The sequence below is a fragment of the Panthera uncia genome (genome assembly GCF_023721935.1).
Source record: "Panthera uncia isolate 11264 chromosome C1 unlocalized genomic scaffold, Puncia_PCG_1.0 HiC_scaffold_4, whole genome shotgun sequence".
Taxonomy (NCBI): domain Eukaryota; kingdom Metazoa; phylum Chordata; class Mammalia; order Carnivora; family Felidae; genus Panthera; species Panthera uncia.
In genome coordinates, this window is record NW_026057585.1 from 93587931 (window position 1) to 93615617 (window position 27687).

At 59.9% G+C, this 27687-nt stretch overlaps 2 protein-coding genes across 2 annotated transcripts; both read right to left on the reverse strand.

The window, feature by feature from the left end:
• Positions 1–842: 842 nt before the first annotated feature.
• LOC125913733 (chymotrypsin-C-like) lies at positions 843–6860 on the reverse strand. Its single transcript, XM_049618919.1, has 8 exons — positions 6821–6860; positions 5562–5653; positions 5373–5470; positions 4435–4560; positions 3379–3515; positions 2443–2588; positions 1520–1672; positions 843–900 (listed from the first exon to the last, which is right to left on the reverse strand). Exons 1-8 carry the CDS (start codon positions 6858–6860, stop codon positions 886–888), a joined length of 807 nt encoding a protein of 268 aa, XP_049474876.1. The 3' UTR covers positions 843–885.
• A 4738-nt stretch (positions 6861–11598) lies between these two features.
• Positions 11599–27586, reverse strand: EFHD2 (EF-hand domain family member D2). Its single transcript, XM_049618031.1, has 4 exons — positions 27194–27586; positions 15599–15746; positions 14235–14369; positions 11599–13332 (listed from the first exon to the last, which is right to left on the reverse strand). Exons 1-4 carry the CDS (start codon positions 27508–27510, stop codon positions 13201–13203), a joined length of 732 nt encoding a protein of 243 aa, XP_049473988.1. The 5' UTR covers positions 27511–27586; the 3' UTR covers positions 11599–13200.
• Between the last annotated feature and the right edge of the window lie 101 nt (positions 27587–27687).

Here is a 27687-nt window from a genome sequence, read left to right on the forward strand (position 1 = left end):
TCAGGGGCCCGGGGTCCAGGTTCCCACTTGGACACTAGATCTCTCTCTTTTTTGGCCCCACTTGCCCTCTGGTTGGCCTCAGGGGGGCTCCTTTCCCCGAGCCTCTGTGGCTCATGCATTACTGGCCCTCCGTGCCTGTGACCTCCCCCTGCTCTCTCTTCTCTCCGGACCTCTGTTTCCCTGCCAGTCTGATACAGCAAAAGCTTTTCCAGCTCGGACCTGCTGTGACTGTGCGTGGAGGCCACCGTTTCCCTCGAACCTGCCCCCCCTGAAGGAGGCGCTGGGACCCTCCTCCTTCTCACGGTGCCCAGTACAGGGCTGGCGTAGGTCAGCGCTCATTGGACATTTCTCGACCAAGAAAGCCCGAGCTGACAGCAGCCCTGGGGTCTGATCCAGGGTGGGCGATACTGGGGAGTCTCTTTCTCAGGGAGCCAGTGGTCGTCCCTGAGCAACGGGCATTCTCCTGTGGCCATCCTCTCCGGGCCGGGGAGCTGTTCTTGGGGAGACCCCATCCTCTCCGGGCCGGGGTGGTGTCTGAGGACCGACCAGGCTCCTCTGTGGAGGCAGGATCAGGAAGGGGGTGATTTGATCAGGCCACTGTGGTCCACAGCCTGTGAGATGTTGGGGGGTAAGTGTCCGGTGTGGCCTTAACTCTCATCCTTTGAGACTACCGTGTGGCTTTCTGGGGTTCCCTCTCCACCGGCACCCCAGCAGCATCCTCCACAGCCGAACCAGGTGGGCTGAGGGGGTCTCTCTCTGCATCCCTGGTGTGGAAAGGGGCAGCCCCTACAGAGCCCGGGGGCCCGTGGGGGAGGCACACATCACAAATGCAGGCAGTCTGAGGGGGAAGGATGTTTATTGGGGTTGCAGTCTCCCAAGGAAGAATCACAGCTGCATTTTCTGGAAGAACAGAGAACAGGGAGAGGGACTTGGGTGGAGGTATGTGTGTGTGCCCCCTTCTGGGGCAGCATGAGGCTCTGCCGGGAGAGAACACTGCCTGAGAGGAGGAAGGGGGCGTGGCAGGCAGCCCCAGGGCCTTGACAAGCCCGTCTCGCCTCTGCCCAAGGGGTCTGAGCCCCCTCGGGACTTTAGACCACTGTGCAAATGGGGGCTCAGAACACATCCTGTCCCCCCGGCATGAGGCTCCGAAGTCCAGAGTGACCCTCTGTTCCCCCATCCTCGGGTACATGTGGCCACCCCTGCTGACCCCTCTCCCCTGCTGGGCCCTGCTCTCATGGGGTTTCACTCTGGTGGCAGGGGCGGGGCCGGGGGGGACTGGTGTGGTGCCTGGGGTGGATCCACAAGCACTCGCTGAAGCTGGTGGATAAAGGGCTGAAGTTAGTGACTGTTTCCTTCCCTGCACCTGACTCAACATCTGCAGACAGGAAGCCCGTGGCACTTCCCGAGTGGGCAAGTGAGTGAATGAATGAAGGCGCGAAGGAGCGAGTGAAGGGATGGGTGGGGGGGTGGGTGAGGGGCTGGTGGGGGCGGGAAGAAGGGCTCGGAGACGGGCACCCACCTCATTGATCCAGTCGATGTAGGCGGACACGCGGGTGAAGACCGTGGGCTTCTTAAGGGTGTTGCAGCCCAGCCCGGAGCCAAAGCTCACGATGCCTCGCACCTCCCAGGAACCGTTCTCAGCCTGGCAGTTCAGTGGGCCGCCCGAGTCTCCCTGTGGCCGACCGGGCAGAGGTCAGCCCCCGGGGCCTCCCCCAGAGGCTTGGGAGGCAGGGGCGGGTCACGGGCGTGGGGGGATAGGGGGCTGAGACCCCCTGTTTTGGCCTCGGCCTGTCCACGGTGAGGGAGGCGGCGGGGATGTGGTTTGGGAGTCCCAGGCTAGCTCTTAGGTTGCTGTGTGATCTTGGGATAAGGATAACCCTCTCTGTGCCTTGGCTTCCCTAGCTGTTCAGGTCGTGTCTAAGGCTCTGTGAGCTGCACAGAGAGGTGAGGATGCCAGGAGCCACACTGGAGACCCGGGGGAGCAAGGAAGGGTGGGAGTGGGGGGAGGGGTCGTGTGTTTGAAAACAGGACCGTTTCTGATGGTTTTAGATGTTTCTAGGTCGGGTTGCCTAAGCCCCCTGCCTCTGACTTCGATGAGGTCTCTTCTACGCTTGTTAGACTTGGTCCTCACATCAACCCTGTGCTCACGGTGCCTCCATTTTATAGCTGGGAAAACTGGGGCTCAGAGAGGGGAAGCAGCCTGCCCAAGGCTGCACAGCTACCAAGTGGCGGGATTAGGACTCGAACTCGCTCCACACTTCTGCCCGCACGATAGCGCGGAGGGGTGGGGCTGACAGGTTTTCCCTGAGCCTCCCGGGCCCAACCAGGGAGAGGGTTTGCTCATGCGGGTCCCCCCCCCCCCGCACCTCCTTTGCCCTCCTCACTGCCCCCTTCCACTTGGCCACGTGGGGCAGGGACACGGTGCGGGGTGTGGACACTCACGTTGCAGGCCGAGATGACACCGTCCCCACCTGCACACACCATGGTGTCCTTCACCATGCTTCCCCACCAGTCCTTCTGGGTGCACGTGGTGTGGTCCACCACGGGCTGCAGGCCCTGCTGGAGCTCGTCGGCAATGGGGCCGTTGGCTGGGGGGGAGGGGGGGACAGATGTTGGCCCCGCGTCAGCCCGGACGGCGCCAGGCCTTCGGGGAACAGAGGGCTGGACGGGGCCGGGGCGGGACCCAGGTGAGCTCTGGCTCCCCTCGGGGGCAGCCACACACACACACACACACACACACACACACACGGGCCCTTAACGGAGAGAAATGACTCCGAGCCTGCGGTCCCAAAGTCTGAGTCAGAGACCCTTCTGAGGGTGGGGAAGGGAGCCCGCGGGAGGCAGAGCTCATCTGTAGGAAGCCCTCCAGAGATAACCACTGCGTTGACTTATCTTTAACTTGATTCTGGGGTTTCCCCAGGGTCCATCATTTCCTTGTCGCGTCCGCCTTTGGTGTCCTACCATCCGAGGTCTTTCTTCCCCCCGGATTTTCCCAGGACAGACCTGCGTGTTTCTGTGAGTCTTCTGTGCTTTCACTTATTTGCATGCACCCTTTTAACTTAGGCATGTGGTTTTCCAGAAGCTCCAATCCCCTGCCCCCAGCGGCTTGCCTGGTTTATTTCGTAGTCAATTAGACCAGGCGCCGCTCTGAGTACTTGACAAGTTCCAATCTTACAACACCCCTCAGGTGCCCTTGCGAGAGGGTCTGACACGTGGTAGGTGCTTAACAAATACGAGCTGTTACTATCACAAGGGTAAAACAGATGTGAAGATGTTGAGACAGAAAGGAAAAGGGTCGGGCAACGGCGGGCGGTGCGCTTATCGTGGGAGCCGCTTCCTCCAGGAAGGCTCTCATGATTTGCCGGGGGCTGTACTCACTCCAGAGGCGGCCCCAGCCTGTGACGTAGCAGGGGTAGTCTTGAGGCAGCAAAGAGCCCTCCTCCGGCAGGCATGCCACCTGGATGGTGGCACTCAGCTGCACGGGCTCCGCCAGCTTGATGAGGGCAATGTCGTTGCTGGAATCCAAAGTGGAGGCGGTGAGTGTGTAGGAGGACGCCGGCTCCGCGAGCTAAGGCTAAGCAGCCCAGGCTGTCAGCCGGGAGCCAAGCCTAGGGTGACCAGGAGTCCTCCTCGAGGACAGCGAGTTTCCTAGTGGCAGACAGAGATGACACCCGCCTCCCAACACCGCGGCGCGCCCCTTGAGAGGAAACTTCCGTCTCATGTGCCTTCCCGTCATGTGAGGCTCTATGGAGGGGAGACTAGAGCAGGAACTTTCTGGGCCGCTGCAGGCTACGTACCAACGAGACATGACCTTAAAGCCAATTGGAAATGATCGAAGAGGGGCCCCTGCAGATGCGAGTTTTAATATTTTCATGTGAACAGAATGGAAGCTGGTGAGCCTAGGCAGAGCTGGTTTGATTCCCTGTTCTGCCACATACTGGGCTGTGTGACCTGGGACGTGCTCCCTAACCTCTCTGAGTCTGGGCTGTGTGACCTGGGACGTGTTCCCTAACCTCTCTGAGTCTGGGCTGTGTGACCTGGGACATGCTCCCTAACCTCTCTGAGTCTCGGTTCCTTGTCTAGGGCTGTTGTGACAGTTAAATAAGATTATTGCAATATGGGCACGCAGGAGGCACTCAGTAACGGCGAGTCCTGACTTGGCCTCTGGCTGAGAGACTTCAGGCAAGACACCGTGGGGGCCTCGGGGGTCTTTATTCCACGTGGAGCTTCTGGGAACGCTTGGCCAATGATGGAGACGGAAGATGCGTCCGTCTCCATTTAGCATTTCTCCATTTTGCATAAAGGGGTCATCTGCTGGCTGGTCAGGGTGAGGACGGGGTCCAGGGACAGGGTGGGGGCAGGTTCTGTCATATCGGGGACCCCCCCCCCCCACTCTGCGCTTCCCCCAGGGGCCGTGAAACGGCGGGCACTCACCGCACCAGGAAGGAGTTCCACTTCTCGTGGACAAAGATAGTGTCCACGTTCGCGAACAGGGAGCCTTCCTCATTGTCCACCACCAGGTTGTTCTTGCCCAGGGCCACGCGGTAGGTCTTGGTGTTGCTGAGCAGAGGAAGGGGACTGGGTCAGGGTGGCTTCCTGCCCTTGCTGGCCAGAGGGGTAGGGAGGGAACTCGGAGCTTTGGCGGCCCAGGCCTGTGACCACCGTGGGCATCGTTTTGGGGAAGCGAGTCTCCATCGGCACGGACCCTCCCCGGGGCTCAGGGTGAGGACCCTGCTCTCGGGGTCAAGTCTACCCTGATTCCCAGGGGGGCGGCCCTGGGCCTCAGTTCCCTCATCTGTACGGCGGAGACCGCGTTGGCATCGCCTGCCCAGGTGGCTGTGACGCGAGCCGGTCCAAGCCGCCACCGCCTCTCGCCCGGATGATCTCGCGTTCGTTCCTGCCTCCCCCGTGCCACCCCTGCTCGCACGCTATTTCTCACACCTACCAAGTAGCCTCCCTCCTCCTGGTCTTTGCACTGGCTGTTCCCTCTGCCCGGAACACCCTTCCCTTACTTCCCTCGGGTCCTCCCCTGGCCACCCCGTTTAAAATGGGACCCCTCCTGCTTTCCGGCCTGCCTTATTTTTCCTCGTTGCCACTCGATACGTCAGATGGCTACTTGTTGAATGGCCTGTTGCTCTTATGCTAGAATGTAAGCTCCCTGCGAGCCTGGAGCGTCCTCACCGCCGCGTGCCCTGGCACGCTGTGGGCGCACAATAAATGCTTGCTGCATGAAGAGGTGAACGGCGAAGCTACTGGGTAGAAGCGGCTTCGGGAGCCCAGTGCCTGGGGTGTGTAGTAGGTGCTCAATAAAAGCAGTCATCAGGCCGGCACCCCGGGGCGGGGGCGGGGTCCCTGGGCGTCACCCCGCTCACCTGATGCAGTGGGCGGCTGTGAGGACGAAGCTGTTGGCAATCAAGGTGCCGCCACACGTGTGTCTCCATGTGCCATTCTTGAGGTACTGGAGAGAGATCTGGAGCGGGGGGGGGGCACATGTCAGCCCCGGGACCCTCACCCCTCCACCCTCTGCAGCCCACCTCCCACCCCTGCAGCGGCATGCTTACCTGCCAGGGCCAGCTGTGGGGCCTGGCATTGTCTCCTCCTACCACTCGGGCCGATAGGTTGGGCAGGAAGCTGGGGACCCCGCAGCTGGAGGCTGGGGGATTCGGGAGGGGAAGCGCACGGGTGAGAGGGGCCGGCACCCCCAGCAGGGAAGGGGCAGGTGGCAAGGGCACAGGCTTTGGGGCTGGGCAGACGCGGGCTCAGGTTTTACTGCCCGGGGAAGCCGGCTAGTTCTCTGGGCCTCAGCTTCCCTCTCTGTGCAATGGGAAGAGTGGCACCAGCTTGGTGAGTTTGAACTGAGGACGAAATCAGACAACGCGTAGAAAGACTTTAGCAAAAGGCCTGGCGCGGAGCGAATGTTTGAGGCGTTGAAGGAACTAAAAAGGCAGCTGCATGTGTGTCCCCAGATAAAGCTGCGTCTTTCCTTCTGTCCCTGCTGTCCCTTTTTAGACCGCAGCGAAATGGGGGTGTGTGAGCACCGAATCCAGGGTTCCAGACTGTCAGGGCTGGGGAGCTGGGCGGAGCGGTCAGGAGCATGTGCTCTGCAGCGAGACAGACCGGGACTCAAATTCCGGCCCCACCGTTAACCAGTCATGCGATCTCAGGCAAGATCCTGAGCCTCGCTGAGCCTCGCTGAGCCTCAGTTCCTCGTCTATAAAATGGAGGTGTTGATAGACCCTGCCGTTCAAGGTTGCTGCGCCAGTCAAATCAGCTCCTGCCTGTCAAGGGCTTGGCGCAGCGCCTGACATATGGTAAACATGTAACAAACAGCAAGCTGCTATTATTACTTAGGACTGTCGTTGCCGTTAGCCGGAAGGACTCTCAATCAAGTGCTCTCATCTGTCAAAGGAGCCAGTGAGATCTAGAGAGGTGAAGTGGCTTGTTGTTGTCCCGCCCAGAGTAAGTGACATTCAAGCCAAGTCCCTTGATTCCTGTCTGGGAGAAGGTCACCAAAATGGGTGAACAAAACATCGGTCCCCAAGGAAGAGATGCCAACGCTGAGAAAGCCAGGCCCTTATGGTCCCTGGAGAGAGCCCGGGATGAGGCGGTGACTGTCCCCCGGCCACATCATCAGCCTATTTTGCAGATATGGAAACAAGGGCTGCCCAGCAGGCGAGTGCCTTGCTTGACACACAGCTGGTCGCCCCAAATCCCCTTTCCTGGAGCTGGGGAGAGCCCCCCGCCGCTCTCCTTGTCCCCGGGGAGGCCAGCCTGAGTACAGAGCCTGCTGGCCCCAGCTAGTCCCCGCCCCAAGGCTTACCACAGGCCAGGAGCGCGGCTAGGGTGGTGAAGCCCAACATGTTGCGAGTGGGACTGGCTCAGGACCGAGTGGCCGTCGAGGTGGGCAGGGACACACTTATAGGCAGGTGTGGGGGTGGGACCACCTGCTCAAGGCCGAGCCGCCCCTCAGAGAGAAACCTGTTCCGACAAGGCCCTTTCCCTGACCTTGGGCGGTTACTGTTTAATTTGGGCAGGAAATGGGGCTGGCTCAGAGGCATGGGTTTCCCAAATCTCCTGAGACAGAGCAAATTCTGAGGCCCGCAGGTTTGGGGGGAACCCCCGCCACCCTGCCTGGAGCGTGCTCTCCTCCTCTGTCCCTAACTCACACTGTTTAATTAGCATTGATCGGGCACCTATCATTTATTGGGCCTCGTGCCCGGTGCTTCCCGCATTCACTCAATTGTTCCGATGTGAAGTAGACGCTTTTATCCCCGCAGCGAGGAGGAGCAAGCTGAGACTCAGGGGGTCAGCGACTGCCCAGGGTCACACAGCTGGGTGACAACGGAACCCAGATTTGAAGTCGGGACTTCTAACGCCAGCCCGGGGTTCATCCTGCCGCGGTCCGCCGTTTCTTTCTCTCTCTTCCCCTCTCTTCTTTCTCCTTCATTCAACTCATATTGTCTGGTCTTGGGGTACCCCCTGCCTTCCTGCTGTGGATGGAGGCGGAGGTCCGGCAGCCCCTGGGCGGTGCCCGGTTGGCCGAATTCCTCCCCAGAGCCACAGTTATCTCCCTGCAAAGTCGCGGTCTCCCCGTCTCTAAAAGGGGCGGATAGGACTAAATGCATCCCAGGCGACTGTTGGTCCCAAGGCGCCCTAACTTGAGCGTCAAGGTCGAGTGGCAGATCTGGGCTGGTGGCACTTGGTGTGGGTCCAGAGCACTGCGTGTCCAGAGTTTCCATCCAGAGCCCCGGCAGTCTGGGCTTAGGGTTTGGTTTCACCCATTTGCGCCGAGGCCTGACTTGGGCCTGGCCAGTTCGATTCTCCTCTCCCTCCCCTTTCTGCCCTTTGGATGTTGTAACAGTGCTTATCTGAGGGTGCTATTTTATTCAGCTTAAGTTCTTTCTTAAAAGCGAGCATCCATGACTTTGGTAATAGAAAGATCAAGAAACGTTTGGTAAAAAGAGACCGAAAGACAGGGAGCGTAAAGGTATGTGTAGGGGTCTTTCCTGCTGCGTTGGGGATCTCAGGCTGCGGGGAACTTTCTGTTGCATTCTCGAGGCCGGTCCTGACAGCGGGGTCGGTGGCTGCTACACCTCGGACCCGGAGCAGACCCGAGCGCTGCAAAGGGTCAGCCTGGCCTGCAGACAGACCTTGTACGCAGAGAGGTGGCCCGAGCTTCGTGGCGGATCTTGGGAGCGGCAGGAGATCAGACTTCTGGTTTCTGGCTCCGTTAGTGACTTTCCGGATGGCCCTGGGTCTTGGGGAAGCTCTTTGGGCCTCAGTTTCCCTTGAGCAACGTGGGGAAATGATGAACTGGGACTTTGCTGGTGGACACTGGGGGACGCAACGACCTCAGTCACGTGCACACACCCACAGCTACACGAGCTTGCGGGGACAGGCAGACAGACACACGCGCATACATGCGCCTCCATATGTGTGCACGTGTCACAAGTGTAGGCCGTTCACTTATACACAGGTACACGCAGGGCTACGTGCCTCACCTTCAAACATGTACACAAACCTAGAAATGACCCCGAACACACACACACACAAGTACTGAGGTACCAGATGAAGAGTCAAGAATTTTCTTCTTTTTTGGGATGTTTGCAGAGACGCTGACCTTTTTTTTTTTTTTTTAATTTGTTTTAATGTGTATTCATCCTTGAGAGATAGAGACACCGCGAGCAGGAGAAGGGCGAAGACAGAGGGAGACGCAGAATCGAGAGAAGGCTCCAGGCTCCGAGCCGTCAGCACAGAGCCCGACGCGGGGCTTGAACCCACGAACCGTGAGATCATGACCTGAGCCGAAGTCGGACGCCCAACCCACGGAGCCGCCCAGGCGCCCCGACACTGACCTTGTTATGGAGGGAAGGTGCAGACTGTTCTGAAGGCGTGGACGGCATCAGCTCTAGGGGAGCCTCCTTGTTTTGGGAACTTTACGAGCCCTTCACGGAAGTAGGTACCAACAATTGCACTCGGAGGAAACCGATGTCTCCTGAATCTGCCTCAGACGGTGAAGACGGCACGGTGAGTGCTTTGCCTGCTGTTGGGCCATATTCCCTGAAGCGGGGAGAACCCAGAGCCGTCGCTTCTTGGCTGTGCGACCTTGTGTTGATGACTCAACCTCTCTGTGCTCCTGGCCCTCGTCGATAAAATGGGGGTAAAAAAATGCTATCTGCTTCACACGGCTTTTGCAGGGAGCGCCCGGCACACGGCAAGCTCTGTGTAAGCACTGGCTGGGGAGGGGTTGTTAATATCTGCAGAGGGGGGCTCTGTGGAGTGAATTTCCTGGATTAACTTGATGAAACGCTTGACTGTTTTGTTTGTCCAGACTGTGAGGTGACAGTCTGTGTACATAGAGGCCATCCCTCCCTCCATCCCTCCCTCTCTCCATCCCTCCCTCCATCCCTCCCTGTCTCCATCCCTCCCTGTCTCCCTCCCTCCCTCCCTCCATCCATTCATCCATCCCTCCACTCCTTCCTCCCTTCCTTCCTTCCTTCCTCCCTCCCTTCCTTCCTCCCTTCCTTCCTTCATTCCTTGCTTCCTTCCTCCCTTCATTCCTTCCTTCCTTCCGCCCGCATTTGCTTGGCCTTGTGCTAGGCCTGGGGCTGCAGAGATAAGACCCCCTCACAACTGCTGGAGCTCCCTGCTGGGCATGGCAACAAGTGTTTCTCAGAGTGTTCGGCCGAGGGCTGGCAGCCCTGAACGAGAAGAGGTTAGTTCTGGGAGCTGGGAGCTGGGTGGGGGTGCGGATCGCAGAAGGATTCCTTCTCTACAGCCTCCAGGTCCAAGATGAACTTGAGGACTTGAGGGTGTGAGAATGTTGGAATCCTCATTCTCACCACCCTTGAAGTCTGTGACTTCCGGGGCCTGGAGTGGGGCCTCCCAGGGCCCAGGCACTCAGGGCCAGACTGTCCTGGAAAAATAATCAAGGGTGACTTGGCAGTGGCTGAAGTCGCCGAGGGGGTGGGGGGAACCTCGGGAGAAGCCGTGCCAAGGTTGGGAGCCAGGGGTGGTGAGAGCCTGAGAAATGGGGCAGGTGTCACTGACGGGGGCCCATATTTTCTAGTCGCCGGGACAGGACTCTCCGGTGGCAGCTGCTACTTGGGTGAGGGCCACTAAGGGACCAGCTGGGGGGGGGGGGCGGGGGCTGGCAGTGCTTCTCCTTAAAACCAGATGTAAGTACTGGGGGTTCAGAGGCGGTCTGGGGGCTCCTGCAGGGTTTTGGTGTTTGGTGATGGAGGCCGAGGGAATGGGGCCTGGGAGGGGATTGAGGAACTATCTCCCTTTCCCACTCTTGGGCCCTGAACCACTCCAGGCCTCTTCGCATCTCAGCCTGTTCCCTCCGCTGGGGCTGGAGTGGGGGTCTTGTGCAGGCCGAGGCTTAGGGACCCCCCCCGGCGGAGCCCTGTTGGTGGAGGGTCCCGGTGTGGGACCGTTGGCTTGTGTCCTCCCATTTGGAGGGCTCGAGGCCCACATCCATCACCGGGTCAGCTGGAAGGCGAGGGCTCTAGAGGTTGAGTTTTAGCCCTTCCCTGTCAGGGTCCTCTCTGCCTTTCGTTCTGAGACCCTCTGAGTTAGGACATTAGGGGTTCTGATGTTCATCTCTTGGGAAAGGAGTATCGAGTGGCAACGCTTAACCTAACATGCTGTGTTAATGATGGTGGCATTGTAGGCACTGGGTGGCATTCTCCAGGAAACACACTCCAAGGATGATGTCCTCCCCGTGCAGGGTCTGTGACAGAGCCCCGGGGGGCAGGGGCCGGGGGGTAGGGGCCGGGGGGGGGGGGGGGGGGGGGGGGGGGGGGGGGGGGGGGGGGGGGTCGGAATGGCATCCTGGCTGCTGCAGTACCAGCCATGTCCACCTGGGGGCAGCGATGCCCAGCCTGATCGCACACTCCCACACCCCAAGTCAGGTCGCACCCCCTACCTGGAAACTGCGGGGCTGGGAGGACCCTAGAGACCCTAGGCCACCCTTGCACTGGACAGATGAGGAGACTGACACCCGGTGGGAGCCTGATCTGTCCAAAGCCACACAGGGAGCACCCCAGGTCTTTCCTCATCGCCTATCACCACAGCCTGTGTGTGTGTGTGTGTGTGTGTGTGTATGTCTTGGGGGTGGGGAGGCTTGAGGTGTCTCTGTGCGGGAGAATCTCGGGGGCCCTCGGGTGCATCCATCTAGGATCCTCAGAGTATTGGTGTCACTCCTGGTGCGTGTCCTCCTCTGAATCCGCCCGGCAGGGTGGCTGGATGCGGCCCCCCCAACTCCCCCAGCCTGTGTGCTTCTGGGAGAGTCTCTGGGAAATAAAACAGCACCCCCCCCCCCATGGGCTGGGTGTGAGGATTAAATTAGCAAATATACATACATACATACATACATACATATATATATATGAGCTACGGGGTTTAGAGCAGTCCCTGGTGATAGAGGGTGGGCGTCCCTCAACCTCCATTAGGAAGACTCTCCTCCCTGGTCCCTGATGTGACATGGGGGCCACCTGAGCACGCACTGCCCCAGCACCCAGGTGACTTGGTCCCCTTCCTTCCCTTCCCAGCCCCTCCCCTCTTCCACCAACCAACAAAAACCACACACACGTAAGAATATAGAATTTTATCTTATTTTAGTTAAAAAAAATAATTGTACCACCAAATGAAAAAGTAGCTTTCTTTGGGGGAAGGTGAGAAGGGAGGGAAAAAAACGCGAGAAGCCGAAGGAAAAGAACTTTTTATAGTCATCTGTATAAACACATCCGCTAAGGCAAACGCAATTCAGGACCAAGGCTGCCGCACTGGGGTCAGCACCTCCTAATTTCTGCAGATTCTAAGGCCAAAAAAATAAAACCTCTGCAAATCCAACAGGAGTTTTGTGGACTCTTGGGGGGCATTTTACTAAAATAAAGAGTTGTCATGTTTAAAAAGCAGTGACGTTGTCTTGACACACACCGAAAGTTGCATAACCGTGGCCTTGGTGGCCATTCACGTGTTTGGACTGGGTGACGGGCACAGTTTCACGACACGGCAACGGACACACACACTCACACGCACACACACGCACACACGGAAATGAGCACGCCGGGAGCTGTGCAGGACCGGGCTGGTGGCACAGGCTTGGCCGCAGCCCAGCTGGGGATGGGCACAGGGAGGGCCGGGGTCCCCATGCTTCCTCAGGGGGTGGGGGTGACGGGACGGGTCCCATCGCTGGTGACAGGGCGGTGCACATCGCATGGGGAAGGATGGCGTGAAAGGGCCGAGCCAGGCCCCTGCTCCCCGCCGCCTGGTCCGTGCAAACCACTGAAAGCACTTCCCGGACGCCTCCGGGAGCATGGAGCCCGACACTAGTTTCCTTCCCAGTGAAGGGGCCAATCCCTCCTCCTCACCCTGCTCTCTCCAGAGCCCCTGGGCCCCTCGGGCTGTTCCAGGGAGACGAGGGGGTGGCGTTTCTGCCCCCAGAGCCTTCCCTGCCCGCGATCCACGGCGTGGCCGGCAGAGTGTGGGCCCGTGAGGTAGATGGGCACAGCTGCCCCCTCACCCTGCCTGGCGAGGCCCCAGAGGGCCGGGGTCTCCGTGTGAGCACGGGGTGCCAGGGCCCGGGTCCCTTCGCCGAAAGAGAAGCGCCCTCCCCTCTGGCAGAGAGAGGAGGCAGGGGCTGGAGGAACGGCTGTCGGCTGTCGGGGGGCGGGAAGCCCTCGTGTCTCTGATCAGCCCCTTGGGTCGTGCTGTGCTCCGGAGCGCCTCCCCGAGGTGCAGGGCCCCCGGGGGGGCAGTGTGGCCTGGAGGCTAAGGGCAGGAGGCCTCTGGGAAGGGAGGAGGAGAGTGTGTGGAGGGCAGGCACCTGGGGCAGGGGGGACCCTAGGGCCAGGAGCTGGGCTCGGGGCCGCTGCAATACTGGAGCAGGCAGAGGGACGGCCGGGGGGGCGACAGATGCGCAGGAATCGCCAGGGAGGGCTGGGCCAGGCGAGGAGCCAGCACCGGTGTCTCGGCCTCGGGAACAGCGGGGGCGGGCGGGGGGGGAGCGGGGGAGGCAGGGCCGCCTTGGACACCCCTCCGCTGGCTCCGTTCACAGACGCTTTAGGTTTTAAGTATGGTCCCTTCGGATGGAGCCGGGATGCAGGCCTGGCCTCCGGTCTGCCCGCCTCTGCGGCCCGGGACGGGCGCCGGGGGCCGGGGGCCGGGGCCGAGCGGTCAGGCCGCAGCCCCTTGCTACTTGAAGGTGGACTGCAGCTCCTTGAAGGCCGCCTTCCGCTGCTTCATCTCCTCCGCCTGCTTCTTCCTTTCCTCCTGCTCTGCCTTGATCTCCTCCTCGAAGCGGCTGGACACGTTGATGGCCTGGACCTACAGCCGAGTGGGGACGAGGTGGGTCAGGCAGGGCGGGAGAGGGATCTGCCCCCAGGTGTCCCGCCGGCCCACGCCCGGCTCGCACCGGCTCTGGCCCTGGGCCTCAGTTTCTCCATTCAGAGTCTGCTGCCCGACAACTGGCCTCGTGGATTCACCGAGCGGGGTGGAAGCTCGAACGTGCGTTCGGTGGCCACCGCCTAGTGTTAAGTCCCGCAAGGGGGGGCTTTCGATGCTGCTCTTCGGGTTTCCCGTCCCGAGAAGCCCGGATGCGCACCTGTTCCCACTGACGATCCCTGAAATGGCCCACCAACCCCAGAAGCGCAGAGGGAGGTGGGAGGTGACCTTCAGAAGGAATGTTCTTAGCTAACATGGGAAGAGAGAGAAACTAGGGAAAGCAGGTGCCCGGGGGCGGAGAATCCAGGAGCCCTACTTGTTCTCTCCACCTGAGCACGTGCTGCACGGGGAGCCTGCTGTGCACGGGGACGGCCTCTGGGGCCCACACCCCCTCCAGGCCGGGGGAGGCCCGTGAGCTGGGCCTGCTCTGCTGTCTCCTGGGCCCAGCGTTCAAGGACAGGTCTGCCAGGGGCAGCACAGAGGGGTCCGTGTCCACTCTTCAAGAGTCTACGCCCTTCACCTGCCCGGGGGCCAGGGAGACAGAGGAGAAGCTGGCAGGGACCACAGCCTGGCCGGAAGGGGACAGAAGCCAGGAGTGCTGTGGGCCTCGCGCGGTCCAGCCCGGGCGTCAGTGCTCCGCTCCTCAGCGGGGACAGGAAGGACGAGCACTGACCCTCGTGCTAACTCGGGTCCCGTCACACCCCGGCCACCCCTCTCCTCGTGCCAGGGTCGGGGGACCCCCACCCCCTACCCCCCCGAGCCCCACACATCCTCTGGTTCCTCACCTTGGCCTCAAAGAAGCTCTTGGCCCCCTTGACGCCCTCGGTGGAGACATCGATCTCGGAGAGGCGGGCGAGCACGTGCAGCCCGCTGTCCTCCTGTAACTCCCCAGCCGCTGCCTTGCGGAAAATCAGGAGGAACTGCGGAAGGGAAAAGGCACGAGGTGTCAGGGAGGGGCATGGGGCCAGAGGTCTGGGCTCTCCCCCTCCATGCTCTGGGCCCCTCCATCTCTGGGCCTCAGCTTGCCCACCTGTACAATGGGAGGCAAGGTGACACATCTCCCGCCCTCCCAGGATCTGGGGCTACTGCAGGCCTGTTTGCCCATGTTCAGATCCCACGAACAGCCCCAAGCTACCCCGTACCATTGTCTCACTGCTCCTCAAACTAATCTGCTCAGAAGTTCCATTTACTAGGGGCGCCTGGGGGGGCTCAGTCAGTTAAGCAGCTGACTCTTCATTTCGGCTCAGGTCATGATCTCAGGACTCATGAGTTCGAGACCCGCGTCGGGCTCTCCAGTGACAGGGCGGAGCCTGCTTGGGATTCTCTCTCTCTCCCTCTCTCTCTGCCCCTCCCCTGCGCTCTCTCTCAAAATAAATAAGTAAACTTAAAAAAAAAAAAAAACAGCTCCACGCACTGAGTCCTGAAAGTATACGATTGTGACCATTTTACAGAATGAGGCAGACTCAGGGGCCAGGAAAAAACTCGCCCCCACATCTCAGCGGCAGAAAGTGACAAAAGAAGGTTGTGAACCCGTGTCCTGCCTCCATCCTCTTGCACTGCCTGCACCTTCCTCCCTGGACTCGTCCTCCCACCACCGTTCTCTCGTCCTGCCTCCTCTATGCTTCTTGCCAGTTCTCCGAAGGAGGCCGCCCCTGTCCTTCGGCCTGGGCTGCCTGCGGTCCAGTGCTGCTGTTATCTGGCTGGGAGCCTCCATTGCCTCCTCCAGAGAACAGGCTTGCCCCTGACTCCTGTCCCAGAGTGAGAACCCAGTGAGATCCAGGGTGTGAAGTCACCCAGCGCAGAGCCTGGCCCCTCTCGGACCACAGTCGTGTCACTTCCTCCGTCTGTCCCCCTCTTCTCCTGAGTCACGGCACTCTGCCATTTCAGTCCCTGGGAATCTCCCCCTCTGTGCTCCAGGGCCCTTGGAGCACAAGGCCTTTCTCTGGACTTCCAAAGCTGCACCCAGGGTCAGAAGTCACTCCGTAAGTGCTTACTACATGAAGGAATGGATGTCCCTCTCACTTCAGGCACCTCAGGATCCCCACGGTGGCTGCTCTAGGATCCCCACCGGAGCGTCCCTCAGCCAACTATGAGCCATTCAACGGTCGAGCACAAGCCCCTCAGTCGTCCACATGGGGAGCACACTTACCTCCCGGAAGCTGAGCTTGCTGTCAAAGTCCTCATCCACCTCCTTGATCATGTTTTTCAGGCCCAGGTGGGTCTGCGGAGCCCCGAGCTTCTCCATCATCAGCTTCAGCTCCATCAGGTCAATGAAGCCGTCCCGGCCGGCGTCGTACCTGTGGGAGGGGCGAGAGAGGCCAGGGACGTCCTGACACCTCAGACTTGACCGGTCAGAGCATCACAGGCTGGGCTGCAAGGAGCCTGTCATCCTATCCATTGCAGCTGGAATGGGTTCCGGATCTGTGGCTTCTGCTTGGTTATCTCTGATGATGAGGGACTCCCTACACGGCCCGTAGCCTCTTACGTGTCGAACACTGTGGCTGAAGCCGCAGCCTCCCTGCACTGACTGTGACATGAACCAGCAGGGAGAAAGAATTCACGATTCCACGGGGTATGGACTGCGGGGGGGGGGGGGGGGGGGGGGCTTTGACATTATCTCCAGGGTCAGCCTAGCACCTCTACCAGCGCTCGAGGGACATCTTGGCCCCGTCTCTCCCCCACTCCTGCCCCAACTCAGGAGAGGCAGAAGGTACCACATGTCACAGGGCAGGGCCAGAGGTCACAGGAGGGAGGTCCACTTCTCGTTTTCTGGGAGGTGGCCTGGGGCGAGCTCAGGGAACAGTCTGTGCAGCGAGTGGTGGGGACATGGCTGGGTGGCTGGAAAGGGCTGGAACACTGATAAGGTGATAAAAGTGTGCCTGCACATTTCAGGTCTGTTTTCTTCCACCAAAGGTCCAGGAGACGCAGGGACACCGTGTGTGTGTGTGTGTGTGTGTGTGTGTTGTCTAAACACCTCTCTTGACTGTCCTCCCTGTGGCAAGCGCCTGGGTCAGAGATGGCCTCCAGGCCCGGTCCCCTGGCCGGGGAGGTGCCTTGAGTGCAGAGTATATCACAGCATGACGGATGTGGGCACTGTTTGCACAGCCTAGCCATGCCCTCTTATCAGGCTAACCAAACACTTGCCCGGACCGCCCCCTGGCGGGGGCTGGGAAGAGAGTGGTCTCAGGGCTAAAATGGGCCTTCTGAGCCTAGAGAAACCTTGTGTAGTCCCCAGGCCTCAAGCTGGCTGGGTGAGTGTTGGTGACAGTAGAGTGACATTGAGGGGCTGAGCTGCAGAAACCCGTGTCCTGGTCTGAGAGTTCCTACGTCCACACTTCATTTCAGTGCCTTCTTCAGGGCTCCCCAGTCCCCGTCCCCCAACTCTAGTTATATATAAGCTTCGCATGACCTTGAACAACTAGTAGAAACCACTTTTTGACGTCGGTCTTTGGGCCGGGAACTTTACTGTACTTAAGCCCGGTGAGAACCGTATTATATAAATGGAGGCTCAGAGAGGTTAAGTGACCTGCCCAAGGTCCCAGAGCAGTAAAGGAAAGGAGTGGAAGCCCAGCTCATAAACAGGCTCATAAAGCTGCACATTCGCTCCGTGCCCGGCCCGCTTCCGTGTGTCCTGGGGCTACGCAGCAGGGTGTATGTGCAGGGGGTATAAATAGTTCACACACGAGTCAGTGGCTGGGAGTGACGCAGCACAGGGGAGGCTCTGGGAACCCTGCAGGGAACGCAGGTCCTGAGGCCTCTGTCCCCCCCCCTGCAGGGGTGGGAGGGGGGGGGCTGGAGCTGGGGGCAGATGGGCCAGAGGTCCCTGCGGGCGAGGCTGACGCGAGAGGATGTGGTAGAGGGCTGTGGGCCTCAGGAGGGTCAGGGAGGCCTACAGTCCCAGGCTCCAGTTCAAGCTGGAGGGGCCCTGTGGGGGTCGTGGCAGAGGCCCCTCTTCCCATCTTTGGAGTCGGGTGAGGGGCCGCTGCCTGAAACCCCGTGACGTGCCGTGACTATACTGGGATCCAGTTGCCTTTATTAAGCTCCTACTATGTGCGAGGCATTTCTTTACAGCTTCTGTGCTCAGCAGTCCTGGAGGGTCGGGATTGCTTCCCCATGTGACTGACCAGGGAATGAGGATTGTAGGGGTGAGGGCACCGGCTCAGAAACCAGCTGGCCAGGGACTCACACCCCATCCCTGTGGTTCCCACACTCTTCTCCGCCGGCCCCCCTGCACCCCCTGAGCGCTGCCTTTAGTCACCGCTCACGTGTACGGATCTCTCCTGCAGCTGGGGGGTGGCTCAGTGTCAGAGGAAGTGCAGAGAACGTGTCCGAACTTGGACACAGACTTGGACTCTGTATTTCTTGGTTTCTGGCAGCTCCCAGGCCTGGCTGGGCTGCGGCTTGAACCACTGCCTGCATCAATCAAAGGTCAATCAATGACTGGGTCTGGGCTCTATCCCGGGCAGGCTCTGAGCCCCAAGGGGACAATGCAGGGGCTGGCCATATGCCAGCGGATCAATCACCAAGAGGAGGTGACAGAGGTCAGGTGCTAGGTGGGAGTTGCGTCCCCCCCCCCAAAGGAGGAGACACTGGGGGGAGGCTGTTACCATGTGGCTTGGAGGGAGCAGGCAGAGATCATGTGCCCTGGGCTCTGAGGTGGGTGGGCTTTGGGTCACTGGATCAAGCAGGTGCCAGGGTGAATGTGACTGAAGATGGCCTTGAAGGTTCTGTGTCCACATCAACTCTGCTGAGACTGACTGGGGTCCAAACCCCAGATCTGCCGCTTGGCTGGCTGGCTGACCCTGGTTAAATCACCTGACCCCGCCCCCCCCCCCCCCCCAAATTTTCCCATTGATATCATGGAACTCAAAGGACCCAACTCAGGACAAAGGCACAGATTAAAAGAGACAATCCAAGTAGATTCCTAGCACAGAGCCTGGCCCACGGTAAGCACTTAATTAGCACAGACGGTCAATAATGACGGTAATAATAATGGAAACGTTGTTATTACTACCCACTTTTAGGATTAGAGATTAAATGAGATGACGAACATAAAATGCCTAGTACATAACAGGTGCTTAGAGCCTGCTAATTTTGTTGGAACAGTGGCCACTGAGAACTTTTTGTGTGCCAGATACTACATTAAGTGCTTTGCACACACAACATAAAAACGGTGCTGATAAGAATGAAAACGGCAAAGAAATACGAGGGCTTCTCCCTTGGGCGCCCGTCCTGATGGCGCATGGCTGTGACGAAATGCTTGCTGCAGACTGTTCTGGAGGCAGGGGGTGGGCAAGTTGGTCCGGGGCCGCCCCCAGCATCTCCCCCTCCTCTGAGGCTCCCACGACTCCCCCCACGAGGCCCGATTCCCAGACCCCACCACTTGGGGAGGTGGACAGACAGCAGGACAGCCGTTTGCTCCCTCGCCGGCTAGAGAGAGGTGGGGGGAGCCCCAGCCCTGGGTTACTCTGTCCTTCCTCTCACAGGAAGGAAGGGACAAGGGGAGGGGGCTGTCACTGTGCCACCAGCAGGTGGATGACTGGCAACACAGGAGACACCCCCTGGCTGGGGAGACCCTCTCATCCATCGCTCTCTCCCTGAGCTGGAACTGAGGGTGCAGGTGGCTCAGAGGGATCAGGGCAAGAGAGGCAGCACAGCCTGGTCTATCTGCTTCATGATATGTGGGGGAAATTGGGGCCCAGAGTAGGCAGCAACCAGCCCAGGGTCCCACAGCGGGTGGACTGCAGGGTCCCCAAAGCCAAAGGCTTTCCTTCTTCCCGCCTGTCTGCGTCCTTCTCCTTCCTGGTCCCAGAGAGGGTCTTGAATTCTCAAGCTTGCAGGGCTGGGGGACGCGGGGTTGAGAGCCCGGCCTGGGGCCTGCCTGGGAGGGCCAATTCTATCGGGCAGGACTGGCAACAAAGCTCGCGGGCTGGGAGCTCAGCACTTTTCTGCAGCACCGGAGGGAGGCTGCGGGCCCTGGCACCGTGCCCACATTCCTACCCGCCTCCCCCTGAATAGTTCTCGGCGGGCAGGGCTCGGCAGCTGCCGCCCCGGATGCTGGTGACAAAATCCCTCCCATCTACCCTCGAGAGCGAGAGCGGAGTAGACGGCCACCGCCCAGACAGACTTTGCCTCGTTGCACCCTTGCACGGAGCAGGTCCCGCCCGGCCGGCTGCTCCTCCGGCCTTGGCTCTGATGTCCAGGAGTTACGGCAGCGGGCAGCGGCTGGCTCTTACAGTGCGCGTCCCTGCTTCCTAACAATATTATCCTTAGTGGCTACTCTTTGCTGAGCACTTACTGAGCGCCAGGCACAACGCCAAGTGTTCCGTATCAGACGCTCACAAGAACCCTGCGAAGCTGGCACGACTATCCCTCCATTACAGACGAGGAGACAGAGGCTCAGGGAGGAAGCCGCTTGGCCAAAGCCCTGGTTGACAAGGACACAGCTGGGATCCGAACCCCGATCTGACGAAACACACATGCTTTTAGCTGCCATGTTATGTCCCGATGCTCACACACCCTGTACGAGAGAATCTCGGGCTGGGAGGGATACTGGAGGTGACTCATTCAGCCGTTCGTGAAGGTCAGATTCCTAACGCGGTTTTCCTGCTCGGGTCTTGGAATATCTCTGGGCACAGGAAGCTCCCTACTTCACTCATGGTAGCCCATATTGGCTCTGGAACGGTCTATCGGAAGGTGGTTCCTCCCGCACGAGCCTCCCCATCCACCAGCTGTGCTGCGCGGTCTGATGGCAGAATGAGGGGGAAGGTGGGAGCACAGGAGACCCCAATTTTGTCCCTTTGCTTCCTATCCCAGGCCTTTGTGGGTGGCCCCTCGGCCCACGGGGGTCCCCAGGAGGACAATCAGCTGGGGAGGGTGGTGTCTGTGGGCCAACGACCCCCCAGGCCCACCTGGCTTTGGTCTCGGCATTCACAGGCCTGGTCCACCCCCAGTGGCTCCTAGGCCTCTACACACTTTGCCCTATGAAGTGGGAAGACAGGTCCCTTGGGGCAGGAAAGTCCTGGACAACAGAAAAACTCTGGCTTTGCTCGCCGTCACAGCCAGCGGGCCCTGCCCACCTCCCTCTGCAGGTGGCCGCCCACATGCTCGATGATCGCTGCTCGGCCCTGCCCGTGGGGTCCTGCGTGCCCCCGCCCCCAGACTGCCTGACTCATGAGGGGAAAGCCCAGCCACTCACCACTTCCTCCAGCCCTATCTACAGAATTGGACACTCGATCTGTTGCCATGTCGGCCAAGGAGAGGGTGTGAGGGTGTGAGGGTGTGAGGGTGTGTACGTGCGTGTGGACGAGTGCACGAATGCTGCTCATGGCTCTCCCGTAGCTTTTTAGTGGACCCGGCAGGGGCCCCCCCAGGCTGACGGCCATCTGCTGGGGGCTCTCGGGGCTTGGGACCTGCTAACCTTGGGTTCAACCACAGCACGCTGAGCCCCATCTCCCCGGGCTTGTAACGTCAGCGGTGGGTGTCCTGCCAATAATTCCTGCACTGCCCCCTTCCTGCCGGCTCTTAACGCTTATTGTTACATCGGTGATTGCACCGAACATTCACTGAGCGTCTAACACAGGCTCGTGTTTATTATTTAACTTCCTCCTTCCCTTAACTGCTCAGACTTGCCTTCCCTGTAGGAAAACCTTAGGCCAGTGGCAGAAGTCACCTGTGGGCGGCCTGGCGCTTCTTACACTCGAGCGTTAGGACGCAGATTCTGATCGGGTAGACCCGGGGCGGAACCTGGGCAACCACACTTCTAACGAGCCGCCCTTTCCGGGTCCCATGGGAGCGAGGGACTTGGAGTCGGACAGACCCGAGTTCACACGCTGTCCCCACTCCTTACTAGCTGTGTGACTCTGGACGGGCCACGCACGGAACCTCTGTGGGACCCAGGCTTCTCGTTTGTGACAATAGTAGGTAGTTTGTGAAAACAGTAGGTAGGATCTCACCGGCTGTCATAAAAGGACTAAACAAGAGGCAAAATGCCCAGGAGGGAGGGGGCCGACAGTGGCCACGGTCTTAGTCACATGAGGGTCTCCACACGGCTCTAGCTGCCCCCTTCTGGCATGGGACTCTGGCTTCTCTGCAGTCCTTGAAAAGCGGAAGTCAGCCAAGGAGAGGGCTGCTCGGCAGTCAGAGGGAACTCGGCTGCCAGGAGGGAGTGGGGACTGTCCCTGCTGAGGTCTCAGAGCGACTTGGCCTTGTCTCCTGCCTCCGGCTGGCCTGGCTTTGCTAAAGGGCCTCCCCTGAGGCAGCAGGGCCTGGTGCCTCACTGCTGAAGCCAGGCCTTGGACCCAGAGGGTACAGACGGACGGACAGACAGGAGAAGGCAGTCAGGAAGGTGCAAACCAAAGGGGAACCAAAAGTCCCCAGGCGGGGGAGGGGAGCAGTGACTCAGAAGCGGAAGGGAAGGAGGAACGGCAGAGGGTGAGCACCAAGTTCAAGAAATCCTCCCTCCCCAGGGGTGGGGCATCTTCCCAGAAAGCCAGGCTCCTGGCTGCTACAGGTGGAAGGACCTAACCTCTGTACCCACCCTCCCCCCGCAGAGGCCCTGAGAGCCCCCTCCGGCTCCCATCCATACACACAGCCGTCTTTTGGTCTCTGGGGCTCCCCGCAGGCAGACCTGCTTCCAATCCTGCCCCTGCCACTGATTATTACCTTGGATAAGTGACTCAACCTTCTTGAGCCTCAGTTTCCTCACCTGGCAAATGGGGATAACGATACTACCCACCTCACTGTGCTGTCGTTCAGATTCAATTCAATCCCTGAAATATACACACAGGCTCCTCTGGGAACAACTGGACCCGGTGTCTCCACTTAATGAGGAGAGGGCGTGGAGGCAGGGGGCTGGCTGCGGAGAGGGCATCACCATGGCATCTCTCATGAGAGCGTCTGGTCCTCATGGTAGGAATAAATGGAAACTTCAATTTCTAGCCCCCGGGGCCCATCCTCTCTACTACCGTTGTTCATGAGACTAAGCTTCCTGACGGCAGGAACTTTATTCTTCCCTGGATTGTCTAGAACTTAATACAAGCAGAAACTTCATACAAGACGTGTTTGATGAATGCTCAGACGAAGGGCTTTTATGTTTTTCCACAGCATCTATGTTTTTAACAGCCCACAGGCGGGACATGATGGTGGACTCTTTACAAAGCGTCAGGACTTTTTAAGCTGCATCCTCTGAACTTTACCAGGTAGGGTCCCTAGCCCAGGGGGAAACTGAGGCTGAGAAGCTGAGCACCCTTTGCCCCGAGCCACGCAGCTGCACAGATGGGCGCTGGAGTCCCAGTTCTGAATCCCTCCAGAGTGTCGTTTGCTCTCTCCTTTTTCTCTGCCACCTGCCTTCCACGTAATTAAGTGATAATGAATTCATTTCTCTACTTTTTGTTATTTATGAAAGCCGCACGTAGCTGTCGATCAGAGCGTCTGTTCAGCAAGAGAAAAGGCAGGGGGTCTCATGCCGGGTCCCCATCACTCCGGCCCACAGCGTGAGGTTGTCGGTGGCCCGGGAGCTCTACGTGGGGTAAGTGGAGGCAGCCGACAGCTTTTGTGCAGCGACTTCCACACCTGCACAGACAACCACCGCCAGGGCTGGGGGGTGCGGGTGACAGGAACAGTACTTACTTTGTGCCAAGCACCGGGTGAAGGACTTCACAACTGCCCTGTGAGGTGGGTGCCAGTACTCTCCCTGTTTTTAGGGTGACGGACGGAGGCCCGGAAGGTTTAGGTGCCTTGTCCCAGGCCCACAGCTGGGATTCAAACCCAGGACCACAGACCCCGAAGGCCCTGCTCTGAACGACTGTGCCTCATACTATCTTTCAGGAAGGACACCGGGGGACGTGCTGTGAGGCACAGGGTCTGAGGGGACATGTGGAGGAGGAGCAAATGGAGAAGAGGGGAGGCAGAGGCGTCCAGAAGGAGAGGGAAGCCTGCCTCTCTGACGCAAGGAGGGGTCATGAGACACAGCGTCTGGGGACAAGGCTGGCCAAGCAGGGAACTAGGGCATCTTCCTCAGATTCCACAGCAGGTTCAGAATTACATGGCTGCCTCCCTCTTGGGCAGGTCTCGACTCACGAAACCCCACAGAGCCTCGTGCAGGCTGCTGCTGGCCCAGAGGTGGGCCCCCTTGAGGCTCTGTGGGGTCATACCATTCCCTCTTTGGCTGGAAGGTTCCAGAAACAGCCCTGGATGGATGGGCAGAGACAGAGGTGGGGAGAGGGGTTAGAGGTGCTGAGGCAGCCTGAGGCCGCCTGGGGAGGGAGGACTGAACATCCAGGCTCCACGGACGCGGGGACCTCCACGAGCTGGGCACCAGGCCAGCCCTCTACAGGCATCACCTCCTCGCAGCCCCGACCGAGAAGCAGGGACCATCATCCTTAGTGTATAGACCAGGGTGCTCTGGTTCAGCCACTGAAAACTTCCCTGTGATCCCAAGCGAACCACCACACCTTTCTGGGTCTCAGTTTCCTTTTCTGCTAAGTGGGGGGAAAGGCTGGAGTCCACCCTCGAGGTGTCTCTCCCAGCCGGCACCTGCACAGCTGGGTCGTGAGGTCAGAGGCGGACTGCCTCCCTCAATCTCCTTGACTCTCCTTCTGTCTCCCTCCTCAGGAAGTATCCAGCTAATAAGTGGATGAACCGGAAGGCCCTGGGAGGCAGTCTGTCATCCAGAAGGGTTCAGGACCTCTCAGAAAGAAGGAGGTCATTGCTGAGTACAGCCTGCTCCTTTTACAGATGGGAAGACTCGCGCCCAGCGAGGGCAGAGCCAGGAGGACTCAAGACCAGGCTTTCTAGCTCCTGCCTCCCCAGGAAGGCCAGCCCCCGGTTCCTTATGACCTATCTCTTGCCCTCAGCTCTGGTGAATAGCTTCCAGGAGGGCGGGGCAACCCTCCTCCCTGCCAGGGAGCTAGAGACCAGGGTGGAAGTCTCTCAGCAGGGTCCTGTTGGACCCAGGAGGCTGCAGCCCCACCAGGACAGCAGAAGCAGAACAGGGATTTTGTCCTTCCCGACAGCCTGTGTGTCGGCTGTTCCCGGCCGGGACTCAGCTGGGCTCAGCTGGGCTCGGCTGGCTGGCACAGAGAAGCCTTGTTTCCTTGAATACAAAACCGGCAGCTTTCTCTCTCCCCGCCAGGGCCCCCCCACCACTGCGGGCGGCACTTCCTTCCCTAGAAGGGCAGCTCCCTGGCCCCTTCCTGCCCCCTACACCGGCGGTCAGTCGTGCCAAGAGCTGGTTTGCAGGGGTGTTGGGAGGGCTTAAGTTCCCCCCTAACTTCATCAACATCAACCTTGTCAAACTAACACCCAAAAGCAGCCTCTCTAGCAAGTGAGTTTGCCTGCAAATGCAGCTTCAAGGCCATTGCTCTGGTCACGCGCCCTTCTGATCAAGCCACAGCCTCCCAAGTCCCAGATCATTTTGGGGGTGCATGGGTTCTCCCAAACAGCTCCGTCCTTTTTTTTTTTTTTTTTTCTGGCGGGGTGTAGGAATGCCGTGGAAGCCCAAGAGGAGGAGGATTCTGGGAGAGAGAGAGACACGGGACGGTGGTGGGTCCACAAGGTGGAAAATCAGCCACGCACATGGAAGGGGGTGTTGGCGAAGTGCATTTTCCCACACGGAAGCAGATGTTTGTGATGGAAAACCCAGAAGGAGGAACGTGGTTTTTAGAGTCATAGACCTGAGTTCAGATCCTGGCTCCGTCATTTTCTAGCTGTGTGGTCTCGGCAAGTTATTTAACTCTTCCGTGCCCAGACTGCTCAGCTGTGCCACGGTGGTGATAGTTCTAGTCGTGGGGATGCTGGGTGGAATCGAGGAGTTAGTACCTAGCCACTATTGACGCAGGGATCATGGCTGCATTTAAACGATCCCCCCCCCCCAACTCCCTGCCCCCAAGGCAGGGGGCAGGCTCAACAGGGAAATTCCAGACAGTGAAGCTATCTATACCTAGCCCTGGGCTCAAGGAGCTTTCTATCAGTTTGGGTTGGAATCTTGGAAATCCTGCTCTCCAGATGGTGCCAGTCTTTGGCGGGGAAGAAACTTTAGAAGAACTCCCGACAAAGACCCTGGAGTCAAAGAAGCAGGCTCCTCAGGGCCCGGAGGAGGGTTAAGGACTCAGTCCCCCGCCCCAGGCTGACCCTTGGAGAAGTATGGGGCTCCCAGCCATCCAGGTCTGGGAAACAAAGCCCTCTTCCCCTGTGTTGGGGCCAAAGGCAGAAGCAGCAGCATCGAGAAGTGGGAAAGAGCCTTTCTCAAGCTGTAGGGGTTGCAAAACACCCTGTTCCTGGGCTTCCTGCTTGGGCGCACAGCCCCATCCTGCCCTGCCAAGGTGTGGCAGCACCTCTCCACTCCAGACCATACCCTGGGCTGTTCCCCCACCAGAAAAGGGGCTGGGCAACAACAGGTGGGGAAGGGTATCAAAGGGAAGGGGCTGAGCGCTTTCACAACACTCTACCACTAGCGCCCCCCCTGCCCCCCCCCCCCCCCACTGTGGTTGTGAAGAGGTTGACTGTCCGTCTCAGTCCCAACTGGATGTTCTCAAGGATGGACCAGAAGGGGACCATTTAGTCCCTTCAGAGAGGTTTTAAGTGTTTTTTGGGGGGTGGGGGGGTGGGGAGGGCTGAGCCGCAGGCCTGGGGGTGCCTGTCCAATCTGCTAAGGGCACAATGTGTGGAATTAGAGGAAAAGGGAGGGGTGAGAACAACCAGGCAAATTAGATACGGAGGTATGGGGTGTCGGAACCCCATGAAGGACGGAAGAGGGAACATAGTGGGGGAAAGGGGGAGAGACGGGGGCTTCTGACAGATTGGGGGGGCAGTGACTGCAAAGCTGCTGGGGAGGGCTTAGGGCAAGAGGAGGGAGGGACAGTGTGTGGAGGGAGGAGGGAACCCAGCCCTGAAGGGAGGATGGGAAGGGGTGGTGCATACCTGCAGAGTGGGGGGCAGGGATGGAGGGGTCTCTCCCTAGGGAGACCACCCGAGGGTCAAGGACAGGGGTCCTGGATAGCAGGGTGGATGGGGATGGGGTGAGAAGGTCTGAAGGGTCTTTGATGACAGTTTGCTAGCAGATGCTGAATAATTGGAGGGGAAGGGGTGGGGGGTGTCCCTGCCCAGAACCTATGTTGAGGGGCATCTGAGATAAGCAGAGGAAATGAAAGGACCCCGATGAAAACAATGTGTATGGCAAGGGGTGAAGGGACCGGTAACGTTTGTTGGGGCGCTGGAGGGTGTGTAGAGGGGGGTGTTTTTGACCAGGGGGTGGGGGTGGGGAATTCGAGTCGCTAGGGAGAGGGAAAGGGGAGCCACGGGGTCTTCAAATCGCAGTGTGCGCGGGTATCTGGAGAGAAGCTTCACTAACTGGGCAGGGGTCCTAGGCCAGAGACCCAGAGTCTTCGGACTCACGTGTACGGTGGTAGTGGGGGGCTCGAGGGGACTCGGGATTACCCAGAAGAGCCGCACGGTCCCCACACCGAGTGCGCGCGTCAGGTGTACTGGGGACCGCGTCACCATGAGGAGGGGGTCGCGTGCCAGGGCCTGGGGGTCGCCAGACTCACACGCGCGGTGGGGAGGAGGTCCTGAAGCCTCGTGATTAAATGAAAGGGGCCGCGGGGTCGCCACCCCTGCTGTGTCGGGGTTCGGGGGCGCAGAGCTGGCGGCAGGGGGTCCCGCGCGGCGCGGGGTTCGGGGGTCTGGGGCCCAAGGCCGGCGCGCGGGGTGGGTGGGTAGGGGGCCGGGTCGGGCGGGCACTCACTGCTTGAACATCTTCTCCATGTCCTTGATCTGCTTCCTGGAGAACTCCTTGAACTCGGTGTAGGGGTTGAAGACGCGGCGGCTGGGCGACTGGGGCTCGCCGATGCCCTGGTTGAGGTCGGCGCGCCGCAGTAGCTTGGCGCTCAGCTCGCCGTCCGCGCTGCCCAGCGCCTCGGCCGCCTCGTCGGGCGCCCCGGCCGCCGCCGCCGCCGCCGCCGCCGCCCCGTTCAGCCCGGGCTGCTCCGGGGCCTCGGCGCCGCCCTCGCCCTCCATCTGCAGCCGCCGGCTCAGCTTGCTGGCCAGCTCGTCCGTGGCCATGGTGGCCCGCTCGGCGTCCGCCTGGGCCCGGCCCCTGCTCGCCGCGCGCCCGCACCGCCTCTGGCCGCGCTCTTCCTCTTCCTGACACTCCCCGGCGCCAGGCGCCGCCCCCGGGGGTGGGACTTAGGCCCCGCGCGGGGCCCGCCCGCTCCCCGCCCCCGCGCCCGCGCCCGGCCC